The 24,582-nt window shown below is 40.2% G+C and overlaps 1 protein-coding gene and 1 long non-coding RNA gene across 2 annotated transcripts; both read left to right on the top strand.

Annotated features, from left to right (window-relative positions):
- The first annotated feature begins 687 nt into the window (after positions 1 to 687).
- LOC143733283 (protein spire homolog 1) lies at positions 688 to 23,232 on the top strand. The gene is made up of 16 exons (XM_077224930.1): positions 688 to 1,071; positions 3,400 to 3,431; positions 3,534 to 3,713; positions 3,842 to 3,967; positions 4,252 to 4,311; positions 6,088 to 6,249; positions 6,788 to 6,868; positions 9,634 to 9,760; positions 9,837 to 9,913; positions 16,192 to 16,237; positions 16,552 to 16,619; positions 17,190 to 17,309; positions 17,712 to 17,779; positions 17,854 to 17,881; positions 17,962 to 18,086; positions 22,853 to 23,232. The coding sequence occupies exons 1-16, from the start codon at positions 825 to 827 to the stop codon at positions 23,019 to 23,021; spliced, it is 1,716 nt and encodes a 571-aa protein (XP_077081045.1). The 5' UTR covers positions 688 to 824; the 3' UTR covers positions 23,022 to 23,232.
- LOC143733286 (uncharacterized) lies at positions 20,644 to 21,492 on the top strand. The gene is made up of 2 exons (XR_013201313.1): positions 20,644 to 20,708; positions 21,276 to 21,492. It is a non-coding gene; the product is annotated as an uncharacterized LOC143733286 (long non-coding RNA).
- Positions 23,233 to 24,582: the final 1,350 nt, after the last annotated feature.

The raw sequence follows: 24,582 nt of genomic DNA, 5'->3' as shown, positions 1-24,582 counted from the left end.
ACACTTTTCCTCTGGCATGCTGTGTTTTAATGTTTTAACTAAAGAGATAATTGCTTATCATGATAATAGCAGATTGCCTCATAAAATAGTTTTGTGCAAATAATGCAAAACAAGGTCTATCTGTTTCCATTAAAAACATAAATCAATTAAAAATACTATTTGGCCAGTGGAAAAGATTAAGAAAAACTTTCTCCGAAATGTAGCCTATTATATAGGCTAGGCTACTATTTGATTTATTTATTCAAAAACAAGGCAAGGATAGGCTACTAGTTTTTATTAATGTAACTAATGTGACAGCAAAGCTGCATTTCATATTTTCCTAATGCCTCGTACCGTTAAACATGTTATCACGTGGATGAATAATCATATGCAAATGATATGCAGATGAGGATATGCATAGTAAAACTGTAAGCTCCATATATGGTTGTTTCGGGGAGGAGACGCATGTGCGCACAATCTTCCGCTAACTGGGATTTATAAAGTGAATTCTGCGCAGGTTTTATAAGTCTGAATGTTTTTTTGCGTACGCCATTTTTAGCTTTCTGGCGCACTTACACGTTGAGTAAGGATCCTAAGCACAGTTTTATAAACGAGGCCCCTGAACCGGTTGATTAAGAGTCTGAACGAACCGATTCACTCCAGATGAAATCAAAGTGACTCGGTTCTCAGGTGCAGTTAATTACGTCATTATCATTATATAGGAGAATTGTGATAGCACGCGCATATGAAGAACAAAATAATAGCTTTTGTCATCGTGGAAGTATACACTTTTTATTCAAGCAGCGTTTTAAAGCTGACATTCACAGGTTTTGTTAGAGGAGGAGATGATGGAGTTTTGTCAGATGTGTGCATATGATCAGATGTCTCTGGGTGAGATGCTCCAGATCCAGGATCATGCAGTGAGTGAAGAGCAGGCCTGGGCCCTGTGCTTCCAGCTGAGCTCCGTCCTCTCTCAGGAGCCCCGGCAGCAGGGCTCGTGGAGGCGGACTCTGGTGCCAGCGGAGGCCGCAGGAGGAGTGCTGTTCTCCCGCGACGGCAGCGTCTCTCTGCGGCCCAGCTGCGGTGGTGCTGGTGAGAACTCTCTGGGCCTGGAAATAAGTGTAGCCTAACATAACACACATGAAAATTCCTGTAATTCCGAACTTAAATGGTTGTAATTCAAGAATGCTTTTGAATATAGCGTACGATTGGTCTCGTTTACTTTTAAGGAAGATATTTGGCAGGTTTTTGTGTTTAGTGAAATAAATTCAGAAAGTTAATTTAAAGTTGGAGTTTATGAAAATGTAGCATACGATGTAAAAATGTAATTATTAATATTTTATATAAAATATATTGTTGGACACTAAAACTGCAAAAAAAAAAAAAAAAAAATCGGAACAAGTTGTTCCAAATTTTAGGTTGATTTATAAAAAAAATGAGTGTTCAGTAAGATTTTGTTTAAGCGCAGTACCAAACTTTTTCACTAGGTGGCAACCAGACTCCATTAATAACGGCGCCTCCATTTCCACATGTGGTTTGAGTGATCTGAACCGCATATTTCCACAATTTTCTTAGCATTTATGAAGTAGACATCCTATTCAGCAGTTGTATGGGAAGTTTGGCAGATTTTATATGAATTCAACCTCTAATAAAACGCATAACAAGAACACGTATGTGCGTTATAGCTCGCCGCAGCAATCACGAATGGTGAATCTATTATTATATATATTTAAAACATTTCAGACTATTTTTTTTCTCTAAAAATTAATTGGTGTTATCTTTTGAACTCTTGGCATGAAAACAAACTAGTTTCTACCAATCTTTCATGATTTTTCATGTTCATCGCTATTTCAAAATAAAGGTCTGAACATGCCGAGTTTGAATATATTCTTGTTGCAAATTGATACATTACGGCTCCTCTGTTATTTTGAAAATCTGTCAGCAAATATGAAAACTAGAGATTGTTAGCTTTCAAATGACAGTTTGTCAAGATTAGTTTAGGTTTAGTATGTCTATGGGACCTTAAGGGGTTTTAAATTAACTTTTATATTAACTAACTTGTGTTTTAACATTTATATTTAAAGAAATTTTCTGGGTTAATTTAAGCAAGCTGTAACGTTGTTCTTTGCAAACAAAACCGTTATGGGACAAGCAGAAGTTATTCGTCTGTCTCTCAGCGCTGCTCTGTAGTAACGGACGGTTACATGTAATCTGGATTATGTAATCAGATTCCAAAAATATAGTACGTTTGTAAAATCTCATCTAGATTAGTTACTTTTTTGGGGGTTACTTGATTAAATATTCACACAATGTCAGTGAATTATTTATAATTGTATTCATAATTGTAGTATTTTATAATATTTCGATTTTATTTTAAAGTAATTTATTCATTTTAGTTTTACATTTTTATAATTTTACATTTTTATATTTTAAGTAATGATTAGCTTTTTCATCAACTCACAATCCCCCTGCAGGTTTTTCATTAATCCCAGTTTGGGAAACCATGGCGTAATGTAATGCTTAATGCGTTTAGTGTTGTTGTTGCTGTTGCTTTATTTATATTTATTTACATACATCTCAATATGATATACAATAATCCCATTCACATAAAACTTTTAATGTGTTTAGGCCGTTCATTTACACGACAACAGCATTTTGGGAGGCTGAAAACGCAATCTTTTGAAAAGGAGTTTCAAAGTGCAAGATTTTTGAAAATGGTCTTTGTGTAAAAAACAAAAACGTGAATCTCTGAAAACGATGACGTCATGCGTGTTCAATCTATAACCCAGTGTTTCATCGCCATAATGGCCTGGCAGCAGAATACAGCGTTTTTGTTTGTTTTCTCGGATCTAAAAGGGGTGAATGGAGATCATTTTGACAATGTCTGTACGCAGAAAACTTGAAGGCAAAACTTCTGTTTTAAGCATTTCATTACTCATTTATAACTTAGAATACGTTTAAATGACAAAGTAATCTAAACTAAAAGTAGTCAAAATTCAATATCTAAAGTTAATAATCTGCATTGAGTAACTAACTACAATTTTTGTAATGTAATCCGTGACGGACTACAGTTTGCCTAATCTGCCCAGCACTTATATCTTTGTAAAAGCAAACATTAATTGTTTCATGGATGGGTCTTTCTTTATCATTTACAGTGATCTCATTCAAAAGTTACCAGGTTTACATATAATTACAAGAAACTGATTTAGTAAAGGATTTGTGGGTCTATAGGTGTATTTCCAAAATTAATAATCCCATCTTGACACACTTTGACCCATAGAATTTCGATTTATGAGACCAGAGTTAAAAAGATTTTAATAGCATATTTGTATATGCTTAAAAAAACTGCACTGTTGTAAGTAAGCAGGCACAACTGTCAATACAATAAAACACTTTTTTTTTTTTAACATCTTTCGGTAGGGAATTCATTTGTGATCGAGACAGAGGAACAGGTAGGCGAAGAGTTTATCTTCAGTTTGGATGATCATACATAATCACCAAAAAAAGGTAATTCATTCTAGCATGGCCATTAAGATTTGACACGGTCTCTGTAGGCCGTTGAGTTTGTGGGCCGTCTGGTGTACTTGAGTCTGGACTGGGGTCTGGAGACACAGGTGGAGCGGGAATTGAGTGAGACCTTGGAGATCCTGGTGTGTCAGATGACCAAAGTGAACCTCAGCATCAGCGCCGATCGCTCCTGCCGACCCGTCCGCACCATCTCTGATGTCATCCAGGTGCTGACATCATCAGTCTTCTGCGCTCACTGGATCGGGACCAGTCACAGAAGCCGAATATGCTTTTGGTCTGAATGTGTGAAAGCATGAGGATGTGGCCTGATGTGTGTCAGTTGTGTTTCTGATAGGTTTGTAAGGAGCGCCTGTACGATCCCAGCCTGGCTGTCAAGCATTACAAGAGTGTGTGTTCCAGTCTGTTCTCGCACACCGTTGAGCTGTGCCAGTATTTGCAGATCGCTCAACAGTCCCGCAAGGTGAGTGAGTCTGAGAGTGAGATATACAGTACTCAACATTTGAAGTGGATCGAAAAAGTTAATCAAAGTTGTCCTAAGACAAGAACGGGTATTGTTCAAAATTCATGTATAACTTTGATGAAAGGTTTTGATCCACTTGAAATGTGGACTACTGTAGTTTACCTAATACAGTTCTCTGTGCAGTGTTATTATGGTTGTAAAATGGATCATGAACTCTGGAGGGTTTTTACCCTGCTGATGGTGTGACTTATTTCATTCCCAATTTTATTTGGAAAAACACTCAGGGTCTGCAGAAACTGTTTGAATCGGAGACCCAGCTGGTTGCACGAGTGACCACTAACTGGGTAAGTAATGGGCTTTCAGAAAAAAAATGATCAACATCACATTTACTATATTTACATTCACTTGTATTCCTGGGTGAGCCCAGTACATGAACTAATTTGTTCCCTTGTTTTGATTTAAAGTCCCCCTGTGGTGAAAATCAAGCTTTTACTGTTGTTTATATGTCTGTGGTGTTTGTAAATTCATAAGTCGACAGCATTGCTGAGTATTTTCTCCTTAAAGGGATAGTTCACCCAAAAATGTAAATTCTGTCAGTAATTACTCTCCCTCATGTTGTTGAACCCCGTAAGACCTTCGTTCATCTTCAGAACACGAATTAAGATATTTTTTGATGAAATCTGAGAGCTGGATCACTCCTCCATAGGCTTCTAAGGGATTGAAACTTGCCAGCCCCGAAAAGTTATTAAAGACATCGTTAAAGTAGTCCAAGTGACTACAGTTGCTCAATCTTAAGTTTATCACGAGAATACTTTTTGTGCGCAAAAAAAACTAAAATAACGACTTTATTTCAACAATTCATTTCCTTCTCTGTGTGCCTCGAGTCAGTTCACTAGTGTAACAGCGTAGGCTTCTGTTGTTGTACGTCACACGCATCACACACATGACCAGCGTCGGCCAATAGTGAGCCTACGTGTGACGTAGCTCTACGCAATCACACTACGCTAACTGACTCCAGGCCCACAGAGAAGGAAATGAATAGTTGATATTTATTTGTTTTTGCGCACAAAAAGTATTCTCGTCGCTTGATAAACTTAAGATTGAGACACTGTAGTCACTTGGACTATTTTAACGATGTCTTTAATAACTTTTCGGGGCTGGCAAGTTTCAATCCCTGGAGAAGCCTATGGAGGAGTGATCCAGCTCTCAGATTTGATAAAAAATATCTTAATTTGTGTTCTGAAGATGAACGAAGGTCTTATGGGTTGAACAACATGAGGGAGAGTAAATACTGACAGAATTTACATTTTTGGGTGAATTATCCCTTTAAAACTGCAGTGAACCAAAGACAGTCTCAAAAACACGGTTTGAAATCGCTGGTGTTTCTGATGTCACAAACTACCTTGTAACCAATCAGATCAACGTGTGATCAACGAGTGTATCTCTGAGCTGAGTGAGTGGAGGCGGGGCTCATTTGCATATTCATAGAACCACGTATAATAAATGAGGCAAGGGTGTCGAGTTACACCCCATTTTAAGGCATGGAGGGAACTTTTAAATATGTAATTGTGGTGATCAAAGGTGAGTTTTAAAGGGATACATTTTACTACAGGGGGAATTTAAAACAAAGGAATGAAAAGACTTATGACGACGTGGACATGATTTAGTGGAACAAGGGACAGAATTTTAGTGAAACGAGGGAACAAATTAGTAAAATGTGCGGATGTATCAGTAATTCATGGACACGATATACATATTTTTTCCCCCATGTCATCTAATACATGTATTGTTCATGTATTAATGTAATGCTCTAACTTTATCTCGTCCAAATACAAGTAGTTTTTATTAAAATCAGCATGAATTAAATGCACTGCAACAAACACTCACAACTGTGCTGTCTTTATTTTTATTTCTTGCAATGCAAAAAAAATCTTAATTGCCTTTTTCTATACACGCATATACGTGTGTGTATACTAATAATAATTAATATTTTTATACATGTAAGATGTATATTGAAGCAAAAGCGTTGGGAAATGCAGAACATGACATTTTTCTTCTCAGCTTTCATGGTCTAAGTCTCAATTTCAGTGTCAGTCATGTTTCTCGTTTCCACACTGCAGATGTGCACATGGAAGGATCTAGTGGATGAGTTGAGCAGTGGTGTAGTGTTGCGGCCTTTAGCGAAGACTTTAACTAAATGCCCACTGCCTACTGAGACCCCTCCATTCAACCAGCTTCTGCGGGACATCCAGTGCAGACGATACACACTACGGAAAGTTCAGGTTGGTGTTCAGTCTGTCTTTGTTCAGTTTCAAATGTTTTGTCAATATATTCTGCTTTAATGACTCGAAATAATTATGTAGTTCTGGCATGAAACTCTAGCTGGCACAGGCTGCTAAGTTTTCGACTCATTTGGTAGCAATCACATTATTATCTACATGGCACAGCTGATTGGTTGTTGTTACTATGAGCTGCGGCTCAACATTCAAATTCAGGGGTGTTGCTGGTAGCAGTTGCAGCGCACTTTCAGAAACCCTACACCTTCCCCAGCTCCTAGTGTATAGATCTGCTACGGTGGTTAATTCATGTATGTTACATGTGCAGCAGCATGTCTTACATGCTCACAGAAATGTTATTGGCAGTGTAAAGTCTCTGTACTTCCTCTGCTGCAGCGTAGCAGATCTATTCCACCAAGAACAAATACATTAACATTGCCATATCCATTACCATGCCATCTCTGAACATACCAATCTCCCGAGAGTTGTCATGACAGAATTTTTGTTGGATGTCTTGCCTAAATGTACATCCTTGCATTCGTAGGATGTGGTAGACTGCCAGAGAAAGCCAGACCCTCACCAGACTCTTCTAGAATTCATCCGCTTACGGCCAAAATTACGACCGGTGAGAAGAATGTGTTTATATATCATATGAAGACACAATGGAGGTTATGTGCAACAACTTTTGCATTCTTTAAAACCGGTTTCTGGTTCTGGTCTTTTGTACATGCTTCATTAAACATAACATACCTTCAAAGAAATGAGCAATGACAAGCATAACCGATGTTCATCGCATATGCAGATATCTAAACGTTTATTTTTCTTCTCCGTAACATTTAGATATTAAAATCTAATAAAACGGCAACAAGTTAGCTGATTACCTTAAAAGTCTATTTATATATATATATATATATATATACACTCAGTTCGTACAGCCGTTAACACTTCCTGTGATGAGACATGTTTTCCATTAGCATCAAGCCAAGTTATAACAAAACTTAAAGGGGGCCTATTTTGCCCCTTTTTTCACAAGATGTAATATACGTCTCTGGTGTCCACAGAATATGTTTGAAGATTCAGCTCAAAATGCGCCACAGATCATTTATAATAGCTTGTCAAATTTGCCACTATTTGGGTGTGAGCAAAATCGCAACGTTTTTGTTTGTCCATTTAAATGCAAATGAGCTGAAGCTCCTCACCCTGCTTTCCAGAAGAGGGCGGAGCCTTTACAGCTCATGCTTCGGATACTCTGGCAACAACAAAACTGGAGAATGTCACGCAGCCAAAATGTCAGAAATTGTGCGCTTCCCTCCTGAGCGGCAGGGACCCCGGCCTAAGATAGCGCTGGACCCTGCGCCTCAGAAGCAATCTTGATCCGCCCGGATGAAGAGAGGAGGTTTATGTCTCGCTGCGGCTGGACCATCCTCCAAAAAGTGTCAAGTGTTCCTCCAAACAATCTGTTCAGTTGCGGCTGTTGGAGTAAATGTTTCAATTGCAAACTATGGGCCCATTCAAGTTCCTGCACCTATGCAATTGACCGCTGTTAAAAAGAACACCTTTCCCGCTTCAAGACTCTATGGGCGTCAGCTCCCTGCCCAGATGCAGCGAACTGTCTCACGAAATGATTCAGCCCCTAGCAACCTGTGCTGAGGCATGGAAAGCCATCACTGGGGTGTCAAAATGGGTACTGGACACGGTGACACGAGGTTACTCGCTCCAATTCACTAACAGAATTCGCTCCAATTCGCCCCGCTTTGTGGGCATAGTCAATACTTTGGTAATGTGGCACACGTCCTCCACGCCAAAGTAATGAGCATACTAGCAAGGGAGCTGTGGAAACAGTTCCCCTGCCCCACAGCGAGTCAGGCTTCTACAGCCACTACTTCTCGTTCCCAAGAAGGATGGTGGCCTCAGGCCCGTCCTAGACCTCAGACATCTGAACCGTGCCCTCACGAGACGGCCGTTCAAGATGCTAACTTTGAAACAAATCCTTTCGCAAGTACGCCCAGGGGACTGGTTTTTCTCAGTGGATCTGAAAGATGCACACTTTAATATCCACATAGCCCCCCCATTACAGACCATTCTTGAGGGTTCGTGTTCAAAGGGGTGGCCTACCAGCATACGGTCCTGCCGTTCAAACTATCCCTGGACCCACGCACTTTTACGAAGTGCATGGATGCAGCACTTTACCCCCTGAGACAAAAGGGATTTGCATCCTAAATTACATCTACGACTGGGCCAAGATGAGCCAGTTGGAGGAAGAATTAATGTCACAGATCTGTGCTCCTCAGCCATTTGAACTGCCTAGAACTCAAACTCATTTAAGCCAAGAGCTCACTGTCTCCCAGCCAGAAAATCTCTTTCCTGGGAGCGGTTCTAGCCTCAGCCTGAATGATGGTGTGGCTAACCCACGAGCGCACTCAGACGCCTCAGCTCGCCATTTCTTTTAGTGCAGGGCCCTTTCCCCTCTCAGAACTTTTCAGAGGATGCTTGGTCTCATGGCCTCTGCATCGTCAGTACTTCCGCTGGGTCTGTTGCACATGCAACAGTACTGCCTGGACAGCACTATTGGCGAAATCTTACAACTTGGAGGTCCCTGCTCTGCAGGCATAAATCCTCTTGTCTAGTTGGAGTTGACCTCAGAGGGAGCTCAACCCACTATTACCTCTCCGGAGGCTCTGTCCACAGTCCAATCCCCTGTTTTGCTGGGTATAACGTCTAGCAAAGACTCAACGAGTAAACGTTTCAAAAAGGAAACATCTTGATTACTTGCGTAACATTGGTTCCCTCATATAGCGGGAACCAGTATTGCGTAGATGGCTGTGCTGTCGCTACACGACTGGCGTTCATCGCTTCAGTTAAATTAAACCTGATTCCTATGACGAATATGAGCTGCTTTTATAGACAGATGCCCCATCCCTTTCGGCAGGCTCTGCACTCTCGGCGGGTTATTCTGCGATTGGTTCGCACAGACACGCTGCTTCGCCATAGGTTGCCACTGACCAGCCAATGGGCGCACTCAGATCGCTGCACTGTTATGGCTGTGCAGTGGCACTGCATTTTTTATTAAAGGCTTCAGAATAGGGGGAGTTTCCCCATAGCGTCTAGCAAAGATGCAATACTCTTTCCCGTTATCTCAGGTAACCGAGACATTTGTCGTCCTAAAGTTTCATCAACATATAAAAACTTGCATATCCAAAACGGTTTTAGGGTTTTGGCTGATGTCACCAGTCCCTTCCAATCCAACCATTTGTTATATGAAGAGACTTTTCACCATCTAATCCAATCCTTGTTGATTGATGTTGCAAAAGTAAACTTCCAATTATAAATTAAAACTGCAGATTTCTCAGCTAACAGGTTTTGCTTTCCTATTGATTTCCTCTTCCTCAGGCCTCAGAGCGTAAGATGGGGCTGAAGCCCAAAGAGCAGAGCAGTCTACACGAGCTACTTATGGAGGAGATTCGCTCTATGAACCACTGGAAACGCCTGGCACGCAACAGGGAGACATTCCACCAATGTACACAACTCTGGGCTTTCAGTTTTTTGTAATTCCTGAATTTGTGAATCACTGACAGTTTTGATTCCTTAAGCAGCAGATGGCTCACCCATTAATAAAGAGCCTGAAGACGCCTCTTTTCTGAAGTCAACTTCACACGGGATACCTTCGGATGTAAGTTTTTGCACGTTCGGAGTCCTCACAGGGGGCAGTCATGGCCTAATGGTAACAGAGTTGGACTGGTGACTCAAAGGTTGCTGGTTCGATTCCAGTACCGGCAGGAATATGACTGAGGTGTCCTTGAGCAAGGCACCTAACCCCCAATCGCTCCCCGGGCGCCACTCAAGGCTGCCCGCTGCTCCGGGTGTGTGTATCCACGTTTGCAGTGTGTGTGTGTTCACTACTCACTACTCTGCTCCTAATGTGTGTGCACTTACTTGGATGGGTTAAATGCAGAGGTCAAATTCCAAGTATGGGTTACTATACTTGGCCATCACGTGTCACTTTCACTTCACTTTCACTCACATGGCACTTTGTAACTATTTTACATTTTGATGATTTGCCCTAATTTGTATGATTTTGTACAATCTCATTTGTACTTTCATACGAACTGCTCATACACCAGTGATGGGTATGTTTAGGGGTGGGGTTAGAGGAGGAGCTTTATGGGTTTTTTGTACATTTTCATTCGAACTGCTCATACACCAGTGATGGGTATGTTTAGGGGTGGGGTTAGAGGAGGAGCTTTATGGGTTTTTTGTACATTCACATTTTATAAATTCATACAAAATTGCCACCTCGTAATGTATTTGTTTTCCTGTGAGATCAGGTTCGTCCTCCGACATATTTCTAGCAGCACTTACACAAATGCAAACTTGCAACAGATATCTGTAGCAAGGCAAGTTTATTTATATAGAACATTTCATACACTATGGCAATTCAAAGTGCTTTACAGAAAGGAATTAAAATAATCACAAAATAAAAGCAAGGAAAATTAAAACGGTTATAAAAGATATATGATAGTTATAAAATTAATCATGAGTAAAAAGATGATGCATAAATAAACTTCTCATTTGGCAAAACACTGGTGTATCATATATTTTTCACAACTCCCAGTTTTACTCTGTAATTTTCCCATGGTGATTACACTGTCTGTGGTGTTCTTTCGACGCGCCCAAAAAAATCCATTGGACGTCTCCAATAGATCCGATTTTTCCCTAAAATTAGATAGGAGGAGCTCAAGGTTCACTGCCTCATCAGTCCGCACACCAAAAACTGATTTGTTCAGAAGCTCTAGGAATGGAATCAACCTCGAACAGAACCTCGAGTTTAATCACGTCAAACTCACTACTCCAACACAGACCCAGGCCATCGGCATGGTTTCATATCTCTAACCCAATTGACCTTTCGCAAAGACCCGCCCTATTTTGCTATGTCCAACAAGCTACGCCGCTCTTACACCCCACCATGTTCTCACGCAGTGAAAAATACATCGCGGAGCAGAGAGAACACTGACAACGCGCTGACAGACCAGGTTACTTTTGATATGAAAAAGTCTCAACTTTCAAATTTGGTACAAATATCAAGAAATTTAAACTATCTTTTTGTGGCTCTTTAGTGTGTCTGACAGATCGCTGTAGAGCCTCAGTTAAAGCTTCTCGTGAACCGATCATCTGTTCCTTATGTTCATTAATGTTTATTTGGTGCTATAAATTAACTAGAAGGAATGTTGTTTTAACCGCGGAAAGACGTCAGTACACACCGTTGTTCCAAGTTCAAATCCTCCAACGTTAATCTACTAACTCTCCTGACTGCATTGTTGGACAAAAATGGCGGATTATGATTGGTCAGATCGCCTGTCAATCAAACTCCCTGCGGAGGGTCAATTCTCAGTGCCATTTGAGTTCAGTTTAAAATAAAAAGCAGGATGCAAAATAAAATGGTGTAATCAGTCGTATGTACAGTGGCACAGCACTCATTCAGTAAATGCAAAGCCAAACAGATGTGTTTTGAGTCTGGGTTTGAATGTGACTACTGTAGGAGCACATCTGATCTCTTCTGGAAGCTGGTTCCAGCTGCGGCTGGCATAGTAGCTAAAAGCGGACTCACCGTGCTTAGTGAACCCTTGGTATTTCTAGCTGATGGATCCTAATGATCTGAGTGATCTGCAGAAATGCACCTAACAATGTATTGAGGTCCTAGGCCATTGAGTGATTTATATACCAGTAATAATACTTTAAAATCAATCCTAAATGTAACTGGGAGCTAGTGTAAAGACCTGAGGTCTGGTGTCATGTGTTCATATTTTCTGGTTCTGCTCAGCGTTCTTTATGAGCTGCAACTGTCTTATGGTCTTTTTGGGAAGGCCAGTGAGGAGTCCATTACAATAATCCACCCTGCTGGTGATGAAAGCATGAACACGTTTCTCTAAGTCTTGTCTGGAAACAAGGCATCTAATTCTTGCAATATTTTTTATATGATCGCATGCTGATTTAGTTATTGCTTTGACATGACTACTGAAACTAAGGTCTGACTCCAAAATCACTCCAGACTTGATTTTTAGTTGTTTGACCCCTAGCGTCAAGGTATGCGTTCATCTTGAGAACTTCATCTTTGTTTCCAAACGCAATGACTTCAGTTTTGTCTTTGTTTAACTGAAGAAAGTTTTGGCACATCCAATTGTTTACTTCATCAATGGATTGGCACGGGGAGTCAATGGGGCTGTAATTGTTAGGCGATAGGGATAAGTAGATCTGTGTGTCGTCTGCATGGCTGTGGTAAGAGATTTGGTTCTTTCTCATTATTTGGCTCATTGGGAGCATGTACAGGTTGAACAGGATTGGGGCAAGAATTGAGCCTTGAGGGACTCCGCATGTCATGAATGTCCACTTAGACTTATGGTCTCCTATACTCAGTCCATTTACCATTTTTATTTACCATTATGCATTTATATAGCGCTTTAACAGACCCAATGGCCACCAAAGCACTTTACATATTGCCTCACATTCACCCATTCACTCACTCATTCATACACAGACGGCGGTGTCAGCCATGCAAGGCGCTATCCAGCTCGTTGGGAGCAGCTGGGGTTCGGTGTCTTGCTCATGGGAACCTCGACACTTGGTCAGGTGGAACCGGGGATCATACCACCAACCTTTCGGTTTGTAGACAACCTACATGAACCACTGAGCCACTGCCGCATAATAACCTCTCCTAGGACTATCCCGGAAAGCCAGACCCAGTTTTCCAGCCTGTCAAGAAGTATGTTATGATGGACAGTGTTCAAATGCAGCACTGAGGTCGAGTAGTACCAGAGTTGATGTTTTGCCTGTATCACTTTTTAACCGAATATCGTTTATCTTTGAGCGCTGTCTCTGTGCTGTGATGCGGTCGGAAACCAGATTGAAAATTGTCCATTTGTATCCCAAGTATCCATTTGAGATTAGGAAGTTGTTCAGCTGATTGAAGGAGATAGGTCTAACTGCAGAACCATACGTCATAGCCGTGTGAGGACGACAGAGCGAGCCTAACAGTCTGATGCCGGAAGTGGCGCGGCAAGACATTGCGCTACTTTCGTGTTTTGGAACGTTTTAAAGTTTAAAACAACGTTATTATAAAGACTTTTTTAGAAACGATTTTATATATATATATATATATATATTAGTATAAAAGATAAGAATTATGTTCTGTCCTATTAACAAAAGACAATATAGCCTACTAGTACTATTAACCAATGTTAATCGTTTTTCAAAGTTAAAATTATACTTTATAGTGCTGAACCTCTCTGAATCGTTATGTGCTTCTATAGGTGAAATAAAATACAATTAATGCAATTCTCATGGTCAGAAATTTTAACAAATGCTGAAAAAATACAACGGCAACAACAAATTAAATCATGAATATGTAACCTAACAAAGTGATACAATCCAACTGTAAAATAACAATACATGATCAAGTGCCTTCGTCACAATTCTCAGTCACATTTTTATAGCACTTTTTACAATACAGATTGTTTTAAAGCAGCTTTACTGGGATAATAGGAAAATAGTGCAACAAAGTTTGTCTCTGCAGATCTAGAACAAAATAGTGTCATAATACAGCTTAAGTTCAGTGTTGATTCATTTATGTTGTAAAAAAGTTATTAATTCAGTTAATTAATCTATATAGCCATTCTGGAGAAAACCGTGATGTCATAGTCCAGCTCAGTTCAGTTCTCATATAATGGTGTCAATGACAGATTTAAGTTAGTTAAGTTTTATTTGGGTCAACTTCAAAAGAAAAGGGAAAAAAGAAAAACAATTTACAAACAAACATGTAAAAAAGATCGATAGTATTGTTGAATATTAACTTACAAAATACTTAGAGCCGTTTTGTATAAGCCGTTTTGTATAAGCGTATAACGTTAAGTATGTTGCATCCATCAAAGATAGAACAACTTTTTGCTTCGCCATAGTTAAACATGAACTCCGCCCACTTCCGGCATCAGACTGTAATGCTTGCGCTGACGTCCCTCGCACTGCTATGACGTATGGTTCTGCGGTTCTGCAGTTGGTTATTATTGGATGGAAGACAACTTTTTCAATGATTTTGCCTATGAAAGGAAGATTTGAGATTGGTCTGTTGCTATCCAGATTGCTCTTTTTCACAGTAGCACCTCAATGCAGTACATGAGATCCACGGGGAGGAGTCGGATCAAGATCCAAAGGGTGGAGATGGGTAGGATTTGGGGTGGGTTTAGGGATGAGGGGGCGGAGATGGGTAGATTTAGGTATGTAAGGTGGGAGGAGTTGGATCTGGATCCAACTCCTCCCCCTGGATTTCATGTTCTGCAGTGAGGATCATCTCCTTTTTCAGGAGGGGCTTGACAACTGCAGTTTTAAGGGACTTTGGAAAAGTCCCATAGAGAAGTGAGGAGTTTGCCACTTCTAGGATATTCTGCTTCTCAGCAATTTAACAAACTTTTGAAGTAAGAGGTGGGGAGTGTGTCAATAGTGCAGGTTGAAGTTTTAAGGTGCTGTACTGTTTCTTTCAAAATTTTACCATTAATTTCTTCGAAATCAGACATAGTAACTTCCTGAGGATGTGGTCTGACCTCAGTGCCACACGAGGAAATGCTGATTGCCTTTCTGATATTGTTGATTCTTTCCGAGAAGTGAGTTTGCACTGCATTTGCTGTCTGAGAGCATTTCACAGGGAATCTGGCTTGGGGGGGTTTGTTAGACTCTCTACAGTAGCAAAAAGTGCGGACAAACTCTGTCTAGCTTTGCCTAGTTCCACATGGGAAGCATGAAGGCTGTCTTTATAGATGTTATAATGGACTACAAGTTTTGTCTTCTGCCACATGTGCTCTGCTTTTCTGCATTGTCTTTTCATATTTGGCACTGCTGTTGAGTTTCTCCAAGGTGCTTCCTGACTTTTACAGGAGCAATATCTATTAATGAGATGTTGATTCTCAAGGACGAAATCAACAGAGTCTGCAGATATGCTTGGTGTTAAAGATATGGCACACTAGTGTTCTCATTTAAGCATTCTTCTTGACAGACACAGATCTAGCTTCATTAGTAGGAGAGATCAATGCGTAAAAGAAAATACAGAAATGATCAGACAGTGCTACGTCCTTAATAACAATCAATGAAATGTTTAGAGCCTTACTGAGAAGTAAATCTAGAGTGTGTCCACGATTGTGTGTCCATGTCGAGTCAGATCAAAACTATTTAAAACCGTTATGATTTATTTTGACATTGTTTCAGCATTATCTATGTGACTATTAAAATCCCCAGCAATAGCAAAACATTCAAACTCTGAGGAAATTAACAGTTCTGTAAAGTCCCCCACAAAGGATGGAGAGTATTTTGGAGGCCTGTAAACCATGATAAGTAAAATGCGAGGAGCACCTTTAACACAATGCCCAGATATTCGAAAGACGGGTAATTCCCAATTGATACTTGTTTACATTGATTAACATCTTTAAATGAGCAGCTACTCCTCCACCTCTTCTACCCGCTCTGCAGAAACTCATAAAAGTAAAGTTAGGAGGGGATGTTTCATTGAGGACTGTTGCACTGCAGCTTTCTTCAAGCCAAGTTTCATTAGAAGCATAAAATCTAGGTTGTTTGTGGTTACTTCATTTACTAGAAGTGATTTATTGTTTTTTGTTTATTTAAGTGATTGGATGTTTAAAAGTGCTAACTTGACAGTATAAATTTTTCCCCCACAACAATCTTAGTTTGACATGTAACACGCAGCAGATTAGTTTGCCGTACGGCTTGAAGACCTTAGACTTTCTATCATGTAATATAACAGAAATAGAGAAAGATACAGGAACACTAGGTTACAGCTTGTTCTGTGAACATTTGAGAAAGTTACTGTTATAATAGTAATATAATGTAATATAAACCTCACATATCGCATTGCAGTTTTGTAGTTGTGTAAAATGTATTTTAACTGTGCAGGAAACTCTTGGTTCAGGAAAACCTGTGCAAGACTCCAGAGTTACAGGTGAGATCTTTATTTTTGCTGCAACAGGTGAAACCTGACAGGTTTGTGTCTGTCACTTTTGACCTACAAATAAAATGTAACTTACAAAAAGAATTATTCACTTGTTTTAAGTTCCTTTTAACCCATTAATACACAATACCCATTAGTACATACGAAAAAAAGGATATTACAGTTATTGGGGATTAACTGGTTTCGAAAAAGTCTCAATTTTGTTTTTCTTTTGTTTTTTTAGATGAAATATGATCTGAATATCATAAGATTTACCAAAATAATTTTTTTCTTAAATGTGGTTAACATGTCATACAATCCCCTAGACATCAGAGTCTGCACAGGAAAACGCCGGACCAGATCTTTTGCTTGCAACAGGGATCTCTTCAAAGTGGTGCGTCACCTTATGATCAAGGAAATTTCACTTGAAACATCTACTCAGTGCAAAAAGACTGACAAGACTGCAGTCTTCATTTCATGCAACTAAATGTGCACATTTTATATCAACAAAATCTCTCGCATTAGTATACCTTTTTTTGTAACTTTTCTGTAATTCTCATACTGTTGCTGGAGTGCAAAGTACTGAGAAATTGTACTTAAAGGTTTTGCAGTATTATCCGTATAATCCGAAAAAACACTTTTCTAAGGTTTGTTAAATTTCCTCAAACAAGAGGCAGTAGCAATTTTCATTTTAGTATTTGATTTTTAGTATTTACTTCTATTGTTCTATGTATGTGTCTGAAATGGATCGTTAAACCAAAAATTTAAATTGTCACCCATGTCACAATAAGATAGAAAAAAATTTGTATTTCTCTTTTAAATAAATAAGGGATTTAATTCATGACATATTACAATTTCAGGTAAACTAGAAGTACAAAGTACATGAGTAAAACTTTTTTTTACACCGTTTTAAATGTTGAGTACAAGTATTTGTACTTTACTTTCTATACATATTCCCCCGCAGGTTAATAGCAGTAACAAAGGGTCTGTTCTCACAACGATCGTTGATGTCATGAAAATGCACAGTTCAGAAGAAAAAGGAGGTCTGGATAATATGTTGTGTGAGAGATACCGGGACTGGCGGGTGAGAATTCCTGATTCAGGGTCTAAAAATGTTGTTCAGACTACAGGCAAATCAGAATTGTTTTATTTTTTTCTCTTCTCAAATCAGATCTTTACAGGCAGACTATCAGCACTATTAATTGCAAGTTATCAAATAAGATTTGTGTGTCCAGACATAACCAAGGGTTATGTCTGGAATGACACAATGGACGATGTTTGTGACTAAGTTTTCGAAACGGATGTGTGAGAAATGGAGGTGCATCGATCATCTTGCTCTCCAAATTAGCATTGAGTTGTTGCAGGGGGGGGGGTGTATTTATTTATTTATTTATTTATTTAAAACCACCCGGATAAAATCTGGATATGTGAAAAATCTGATTTTTGCTGGCAGTCTGAACATAGCCTAAACATCTGTTCTTTTTAGGTTTGCTCATGCTGTGCAAGGAGAAGTCTTTATTTCACGTGGCATAATATTTGCTCTCTGTGTCGGAGGTAAGATCACTCGTTTCTCTGAATCTGCTCACGATGAAACTTGCGGTCTTGTGACTTCTGCTGTGTGTTCACAGGGTTGTGTGTCCTGGGTGTTGTATGGAGGTAAGCTGGGCTCTAATGTATTGAATGTTTGGATGCAATTAATGACGTGTGACTGCCCATTGGCATGTTCTCTGTAACAGATGCGCCTGCCCTCCAAGCACTGCGTAAACCTTCCGCTGAGCTTCTTCAAGCAAATCGTAATGAAAGATGGCGAGCAAAGCCAGAGAAATTTCTGGAATGAGCGCTGGTCCTGGAATTCAGCCTGGTAAAGAGACAATATCTGTTGCACCAAGTACACAGTTTTTGCAAGATATTGTGAAAAATTTTGGTGTAGAAACAATTTTCACTCAGAAATTGCTAGTAAATTTTACAAATGATTACAAAGAAACGGCAAGTGACTCTTTCAATTTTTTTACTTCAAATATAATGCTTAATTTAATAGGCTATATATATTTTTGTAAAATTGAATGAATTGCCTGAATTTGTCTTTCCAATCTTCTGTTGTCCAGTTTTGATGAGCTTGTGTGAATCATATCCTCAGTTTCCTGTTCTTAGCTGACAGGAGTGTCACAAGGGTCTTCTGATGCTGTAGCCCGTCTGCTTCACGGTTTGACCTGTTGAGCGTTCAGAGATGTTCTTCTGCTTCAAGGTTTGATGTGTTGAGCGTTCAGAGATGCTCTTCTGCTTCACGGTTTGACCTGTTGAGCGTTCAGAGATGTTTTTCTGCTTCAAGGTTTGACGTATTGAGCGTTCAGATGTTGTTCTGCTTCAAGGTTGGACGTGTTGAGCGTTCAGAGATGCTCTTCTGCTTCAAGGTTTGATGTGTTGAGCGTTCAGAGATGCTCTTCTGCTTCAAGGTTTGATGTGTTGAGCGTTGAGAGATGCTCTTCTGCTTCAAGATTGTTTGTGTTGAGCGTTGAGAGATGCTCTTCTGCTTCAATATTGTTTGTGTTGAGCGTTCAGAGATGCTCTTCTGCTTCAAGATTGTTTGTGTTGAGCGTTCAGAGATGCTCTTCTGCTTCAAGATTGTTTGTGTTGAGCGTTCAGAGATGCTCTTTTGCTTCAAGGTTGGATATGTTGAGCCGTTTAGAGATGCTCTTCTGGTTCAAGGTTGGTCTGGTTGAGCTTTCAGAGATGCTCTTCTGCTTCAAGATTGGTCGTGTTGAGCGTTCAGAGATGCTCTTCTGCTTCAAGGTTGGACGTGTTGAGCGTTCAGAGATGCTCTTCTGCTCTAAGATTGGTCGTGTTGAGCGCTCAGAGATGCTCTTCTGCTTCAAGATTGTTTGTGTTGAGCGTTCAGAGATGCTCTTCTGCTTCAAGGTTGGATATGTTGAGCCGTTTAGAGATGCTCTTCTGGTTCAAGGTTGGTCGTGTTGAGCTTTCAGAGATGCTCTTCTGCTTCAAGATTGGTCGTGTTGAGCGCTCAGAGATGCTCTTCTGCTTCAATATTGTTTGTGTTGAGCGTTCAGAGATTATCTTCTGCTTCAAGATTGTTTGTGTTGAGCGTTCAGAGATGCTCTTCTGCTTCAAGGTTGGACATGCTGAGTGTTCAGAGATGCTCTTCTGCTTCAAGATTGTTTGTGTTGAGCGTTCAGAGATGCTCTTCTGCTTCAAGGTTGGATATGTTGAGCGTTTAGAGATGCTCTTCTGGTTCAAGGTTGGTCGTGTTGAGCTTTCAGAGATGCTCTTCTGCTTCAAGGTTGGACGTGTTGAGCGTTCAGAGATGCTCTTCTGCTTCAAGATTGGTCGTGTTGAGCGCTCAGAGATGCTCTTCTGCTTCAAGGTTGGACGTGTTGAGCGTTCAGAGATGCTCTTCTGCTTCAAGATTGGTCGTGTTGAGCGCTCAGAGATGCTCTTCTGCTTCAAGGTTGGACGTGTTGAGCGTTCAGAGATGCTCTTCTGCTTCAAGGTTGGACGTGTTGAGCGTTCAGAGATGCTCTTCTGCTTCAAGATTGGTCGTGTTGAGCGCTCAGATGATCTGGTTCAAGGTTGGTCGTGTTGAACGTTCAGAGATGCTCTTCTGGTTCAAGGTTCAGGGCCGTGCACAGGGGGGTGGCCCGGTGGCTAGAGCCACTGCCCCTCTGCCCTCATCGACTGAGGTGCCCCTCTTCCCCACCCCCACTGCGCCGCGCCAATGCGCTAATCCGCTAATGCGCTCCAGGTTTTCCCGCTCGCTCCGCAGCATCACTCACAATATATATGTGTCTGCAGCACTCTCTTGAAACTGAGAGTGAACACGGCAGTTCACGAAAGCTGTCGCATTAACAGGTAGGCTATGCAAGACAGTGGTTGAATCTGCGAAATTAATCTTTATTTGCGAAATCTTTTTTTATTTTATTTATGTCGATTATGTTTTGCTCTTGGTCTTCTACTAGTGCTAACAACTTGTACAACATATCGACGTTCTTAGAGTTAGCTGCTTGACTGTCTAAAATTATTGTAGGCTACTCTCGATCAGATCTAATACAAATAACTCAATTTTCTGTTGTTGGCACACTTTGTAGACACTAACCCCCCAAAAAAAACAAAAAACAATGCCTTCACAAAAAAGAAGACAGAGAAAGAGTGAAGGGAGGCTGCTAAAGGCAGTTCAACATTGCAAACATGGATTGAAAGCTCCAGCAAGCCAGCAGGTAAATAATCATATAGAACAGTTAGCAGACAGTTTGACGGTTTAATTCTTGTAAGTATGTTTCCCATTATAATCACTTGTCTTAGTTGAGACTAACACATCATAGGCTCTAAATGAGTTGTATGTTAGCACAGTATATAGATTTATGCTGTATATTAATATGAAATTAAATGTCTTATTTCTCCATTGAAGATGAGGCAGAGGCAGGCTCAGAAAGCGAGCCCATTGAGCATCAGCCAAATCAGACACTTACAGGTCAGTGTTGTTAAACTGGCTGTCAGTAAAGGTTTCTGAATATGCTAGAATTTGATAAGAAAGATAGACATAAAATTATTTGAATGGAAGAGTAATGTGGGAGCCATTTGCTATTGTTGATGTAGTGGTGGTGGTCAACACTAGAGGGCAGTGTGCTTGTGCTATAGTAGCGAAGGTCACGGTGGCACAGGCGCGCCAGCTGATTTAATGCACAGGTGTAGCGAGGGAAAGTATGCTAGGGTGGCGGGGAGATCACGCGGTTTGTACCGCTGGCACGCCACAGCTAGATTAGTCCTCACGTTTGCATATACTCTGTAAACCATCTTTCTATTAAATGGGAACATCACCCAAAGACGCTAAATGTTGTGGACTTCAAATTCATCCGAAGTGGGCAAACAGCGCGTCAAAAACAGGATCTAGCCCTCACCCTGCCGAGTGTCTGATTTGCGTTAAGACAGTCACTACAAGTAATTATATTACAAGAACATAAATTGAATTAGCTCTAAACCTAACAATTGTATTTAAAATATGATTGTAACAGGTTTGTTATTCATTCTCTATATTAAGATGAAACTGCCTCAGAATCAACTCAACAGAGTAAAAGTGAAGGTCTTGGAACTGAGCCAAAGACAGAAAAAGTTCAGAATGAGAAAGGCAATACAATGAGACAGAGAGGGAAGAGACAGACGCAGAACAGGACGAATTGGAGAGTGAGGCAGCCACAGCCATGTACACAAGGGAGAAAAAGTTCTATCAAAACATCTACAATAAAGTCTAAAATGTATTTGACCGTGTGCTGTCTTTCTCTTTTTTAATTGTATATTTTGTAATAACTGGATAATTTGTGTTAACAAGCAACCACCCCCTTAGTGCCCCTTTTTTTTGGTTTAGGCCACTGCCCCTCAAAATGTCTGTGCACGGCCCTCTCAAGGTTGGTCGTGTTGAGCGTTCAGAGATGCTTTTCTGCTTCAAGATTGGTTGTGTTGAACGTTCAGAGATGCTCTTCTGCTTCAAGGTTGAATTTGTTTCTGGCATCCAGGCTTTTTTACCCAGAGAACTACCACTCGCAGGTTATTGTATCTTTTTTGGACTATTCTCTGTAAACCCTAGAGATTGTTGTGAAATCCCAGTAGATCATCAGTTTCTGAAATACAAAGTCACTTAAATCACCTTTCTTCTCCATTCTGATGCTCAGTTTGAACTTCAGCAGATCGTCTTGACCATGTCTACATGCCTAAATGCATTGAGTTCCTGTCATGTGATTGGCTGAGTAGATATTTGCATTGAGTAGTTGAACAGGTGTATAACTAATAAAGTGGCCAGTCAAGTGTGTTTTTATATGTGAACTAAATACACTAAGAAAAAAATGCTTTGTTCACACTGCCCTCCCCTAAACAAATATAGCATAGGCTACAAATGTATTATCAATCCAATTATAAACCGATATTTGTTTTTCCCTGGCTGTGAACAAGACAAAATTAGCCATGTTTACATGTAAACATGGCTATTTTGGTCTTGTTCACAGCCAGAGGAAAAAATCCTTGTCATCATTTGAGACATTACTTATTTAAATGTAATTATAATAACTCGCATCAAGATATATTTATTTTTTCCCCTCAATAACTTTTTATTGAAGAACATGGATTTCAAGTCTTGAATAGAAAAATGAACGGTTAATTTTACATCAATGTTCGGTTTCTGTTAATAAAGTTTAAAAACAAGAAGCTTTGTTATGGTTGCAGCAAAAATACCAGAGGAAATTTTCTAGCCTTTGAATATTGTGTTGGACAATGCGGTGCTTTCAAGTCAAAAAGGTTAAGAACTACTGCTTTAATGTTCCATCTGTGTCTGTAATGTGTGTCTGTGTAAAAAGCATGTTGTCGTTCATCTCGTGATCTCAGCCAAATGTCCTGATGGAGGTCTGCATAGGCAAGCTTCCAGTTTCTCTCTCTATTAATATGGCCGTCAATATAGAAATACTGGACATTTGACTACAATCTCTTAAACCTATCCGATTTCATCACTTGCCGAATGATTATGCACAGATTGGTCCGACCTGGGTGTTTTCATTAATTTGTATAACAGTTGTATGTGATGGATACCCTACTGTACTCTGTGTAATGTTTGTCTGCTCTATGCCACAGGATTCCTCTGGTTCTAGTGTCGTGCGGGAAGGACTCGACATCTCTTCACGCTCGGGCAATGCGCGACTGGTACAGTCAGGACATCTGTGTGAGCTGCCAGAAGGATTTATCGAAGGCGTGTGACTCTGTTCTGTCCAGCTGTCCCATCAAAGACTCTCAGGAGATATGACCACCTCCCTTTTCATCACTTTTATCTGTTCCTTTATTTGAATATCAGCGGTGTTTGTTTTTGTTGTTTTTGGTTGTTTTTGTTGTTTTTGGGTTGTTCATAGTGTGGCACCATGTTGGTTAGAAACGTTTCCTTTTTTTACCGTTTTGCTCATTTTTAGGTCTTACATTATGAACAAAAATAAATAAATGTGCTGAATATTTTACCAAAACGTTTGTTTGCTTGTGGGGCGAAGTAATGAATGGCCTTCATTGCAGTGTAAAGAAATATGTAAAAAAATATGGAAGGATTATTCTCAGTGGTATAAAACAAATTCAAACTAAATGAAACTTTATATTCAAGGGACCTTCTCTTTATGTACAGGTCCTTCTCAAAAAATTAGCATATTGTGATAGTTCATTATTTTCCATAATGTAATGATAAAAATTAAACTTTCATATATTTTAGATTCATTGCACACCAACTGAAATATTTCAGGTCTTTTATTGTTTTAATACTGATGATTTTGGCATACAGCTCATGAAAACCCAAAATTCCTATCTCAAAAAATTAACATATTTCATCAGACCAATAAAGGTGTTTTTAATACAAAAGTCAACCTTCAAATGATTGTTCAGTTATGCACTCAACACTTGGTTGGGAATCCTTTTGCAGAAATGACTGCTTCAATGCGGCGTGGCATGGAGGCGATCAGTCTGTGGCACTGCTGAGGTGTTATGGAGGCCCAGGATGCTTCGATAGTGGCCTTAAGCTCATCCAGAGTGTTGGGTCTTGCGTCTCTCAACTTTCTCTTCACAATATCCCACAGATTCTCTATGGGGTTCAGGTCAGGAGAGTTGGCAGGCCAATTGACCACAGTAATACCATGGTCAGTAAACCATTTACCAGTGGTTTTGGCACTGTGAGTAGGTGCCAGGTCGTGCTGAAAAATTAAATCATCTCCATAAAGCTTTTCAGCAGATGGAACCATGAAGTGCTCCAAAATCTCCTGATAGCTAGCTGCATTGGCCTTGCCCTTGATAAAACACAGTGCACTAACACCAGCGGCTGACATGGCACCCCAGACCATCACTGACTGTGGGTACTTGACACTGGACTTCAGGCATTTTGGCATTTCCTTCTCCCCAGTCTTCCTCCAGACTCTGGCACCTTGATTTCCGAATGAAATGCAAAATTTGCTTTCATCCGAAAAAAGTACTTTGGACCACTGAGCAACAGTCCAGTGCTGCTTCTCTGTAGCCCAGGTCAGGTGCTTCTGCCGCTGTTTCTGGTTCAAAAGTGTCTTGACCAGGGGAATGCGGCACCTGTAGCCCATTTCCTGCACACGCCTGTGCACGGTGGCTCTGGATGTTTCTACTCCAGACTCAGTCCACTGCTTCCGCAGGTCCCCCAAGGTCTGGAATCGGTCCTTCTCCACAATCTTCCTCAGGGTCCGGTCACCTCTTCTCGTTGTGCAGCGTTTTTTGCCACACTTTTTCCTTCCCACAGACTTCCCACTGAGGTGCCTTGATACAGCACTCTGGGAACAGCCTATTTGTTCAGAAATTTCTTTCTGTGTCTT

This window comes from Siphateles boraxobius, unplaced genomic scaffold (genome assembly GCF_051911475.1).
Source record: "Siphateles boraxobius isolate OS27281-9 unplaced genomic scaffold, OSU_SipBor_1 94, whole genome shotgun sequence".
Classification (NCBI taxonomy): Eukaryota; Metazoa; Chordata; class Actinopteri; order Cypriniformes; family Leuciscidae; genus Siphateles; species Siphateles boraxobius.
Note: the sequence above shows the minus strand (reverse complement) of the source record. Positions and strands in the feature narration are given on the sequence as shown.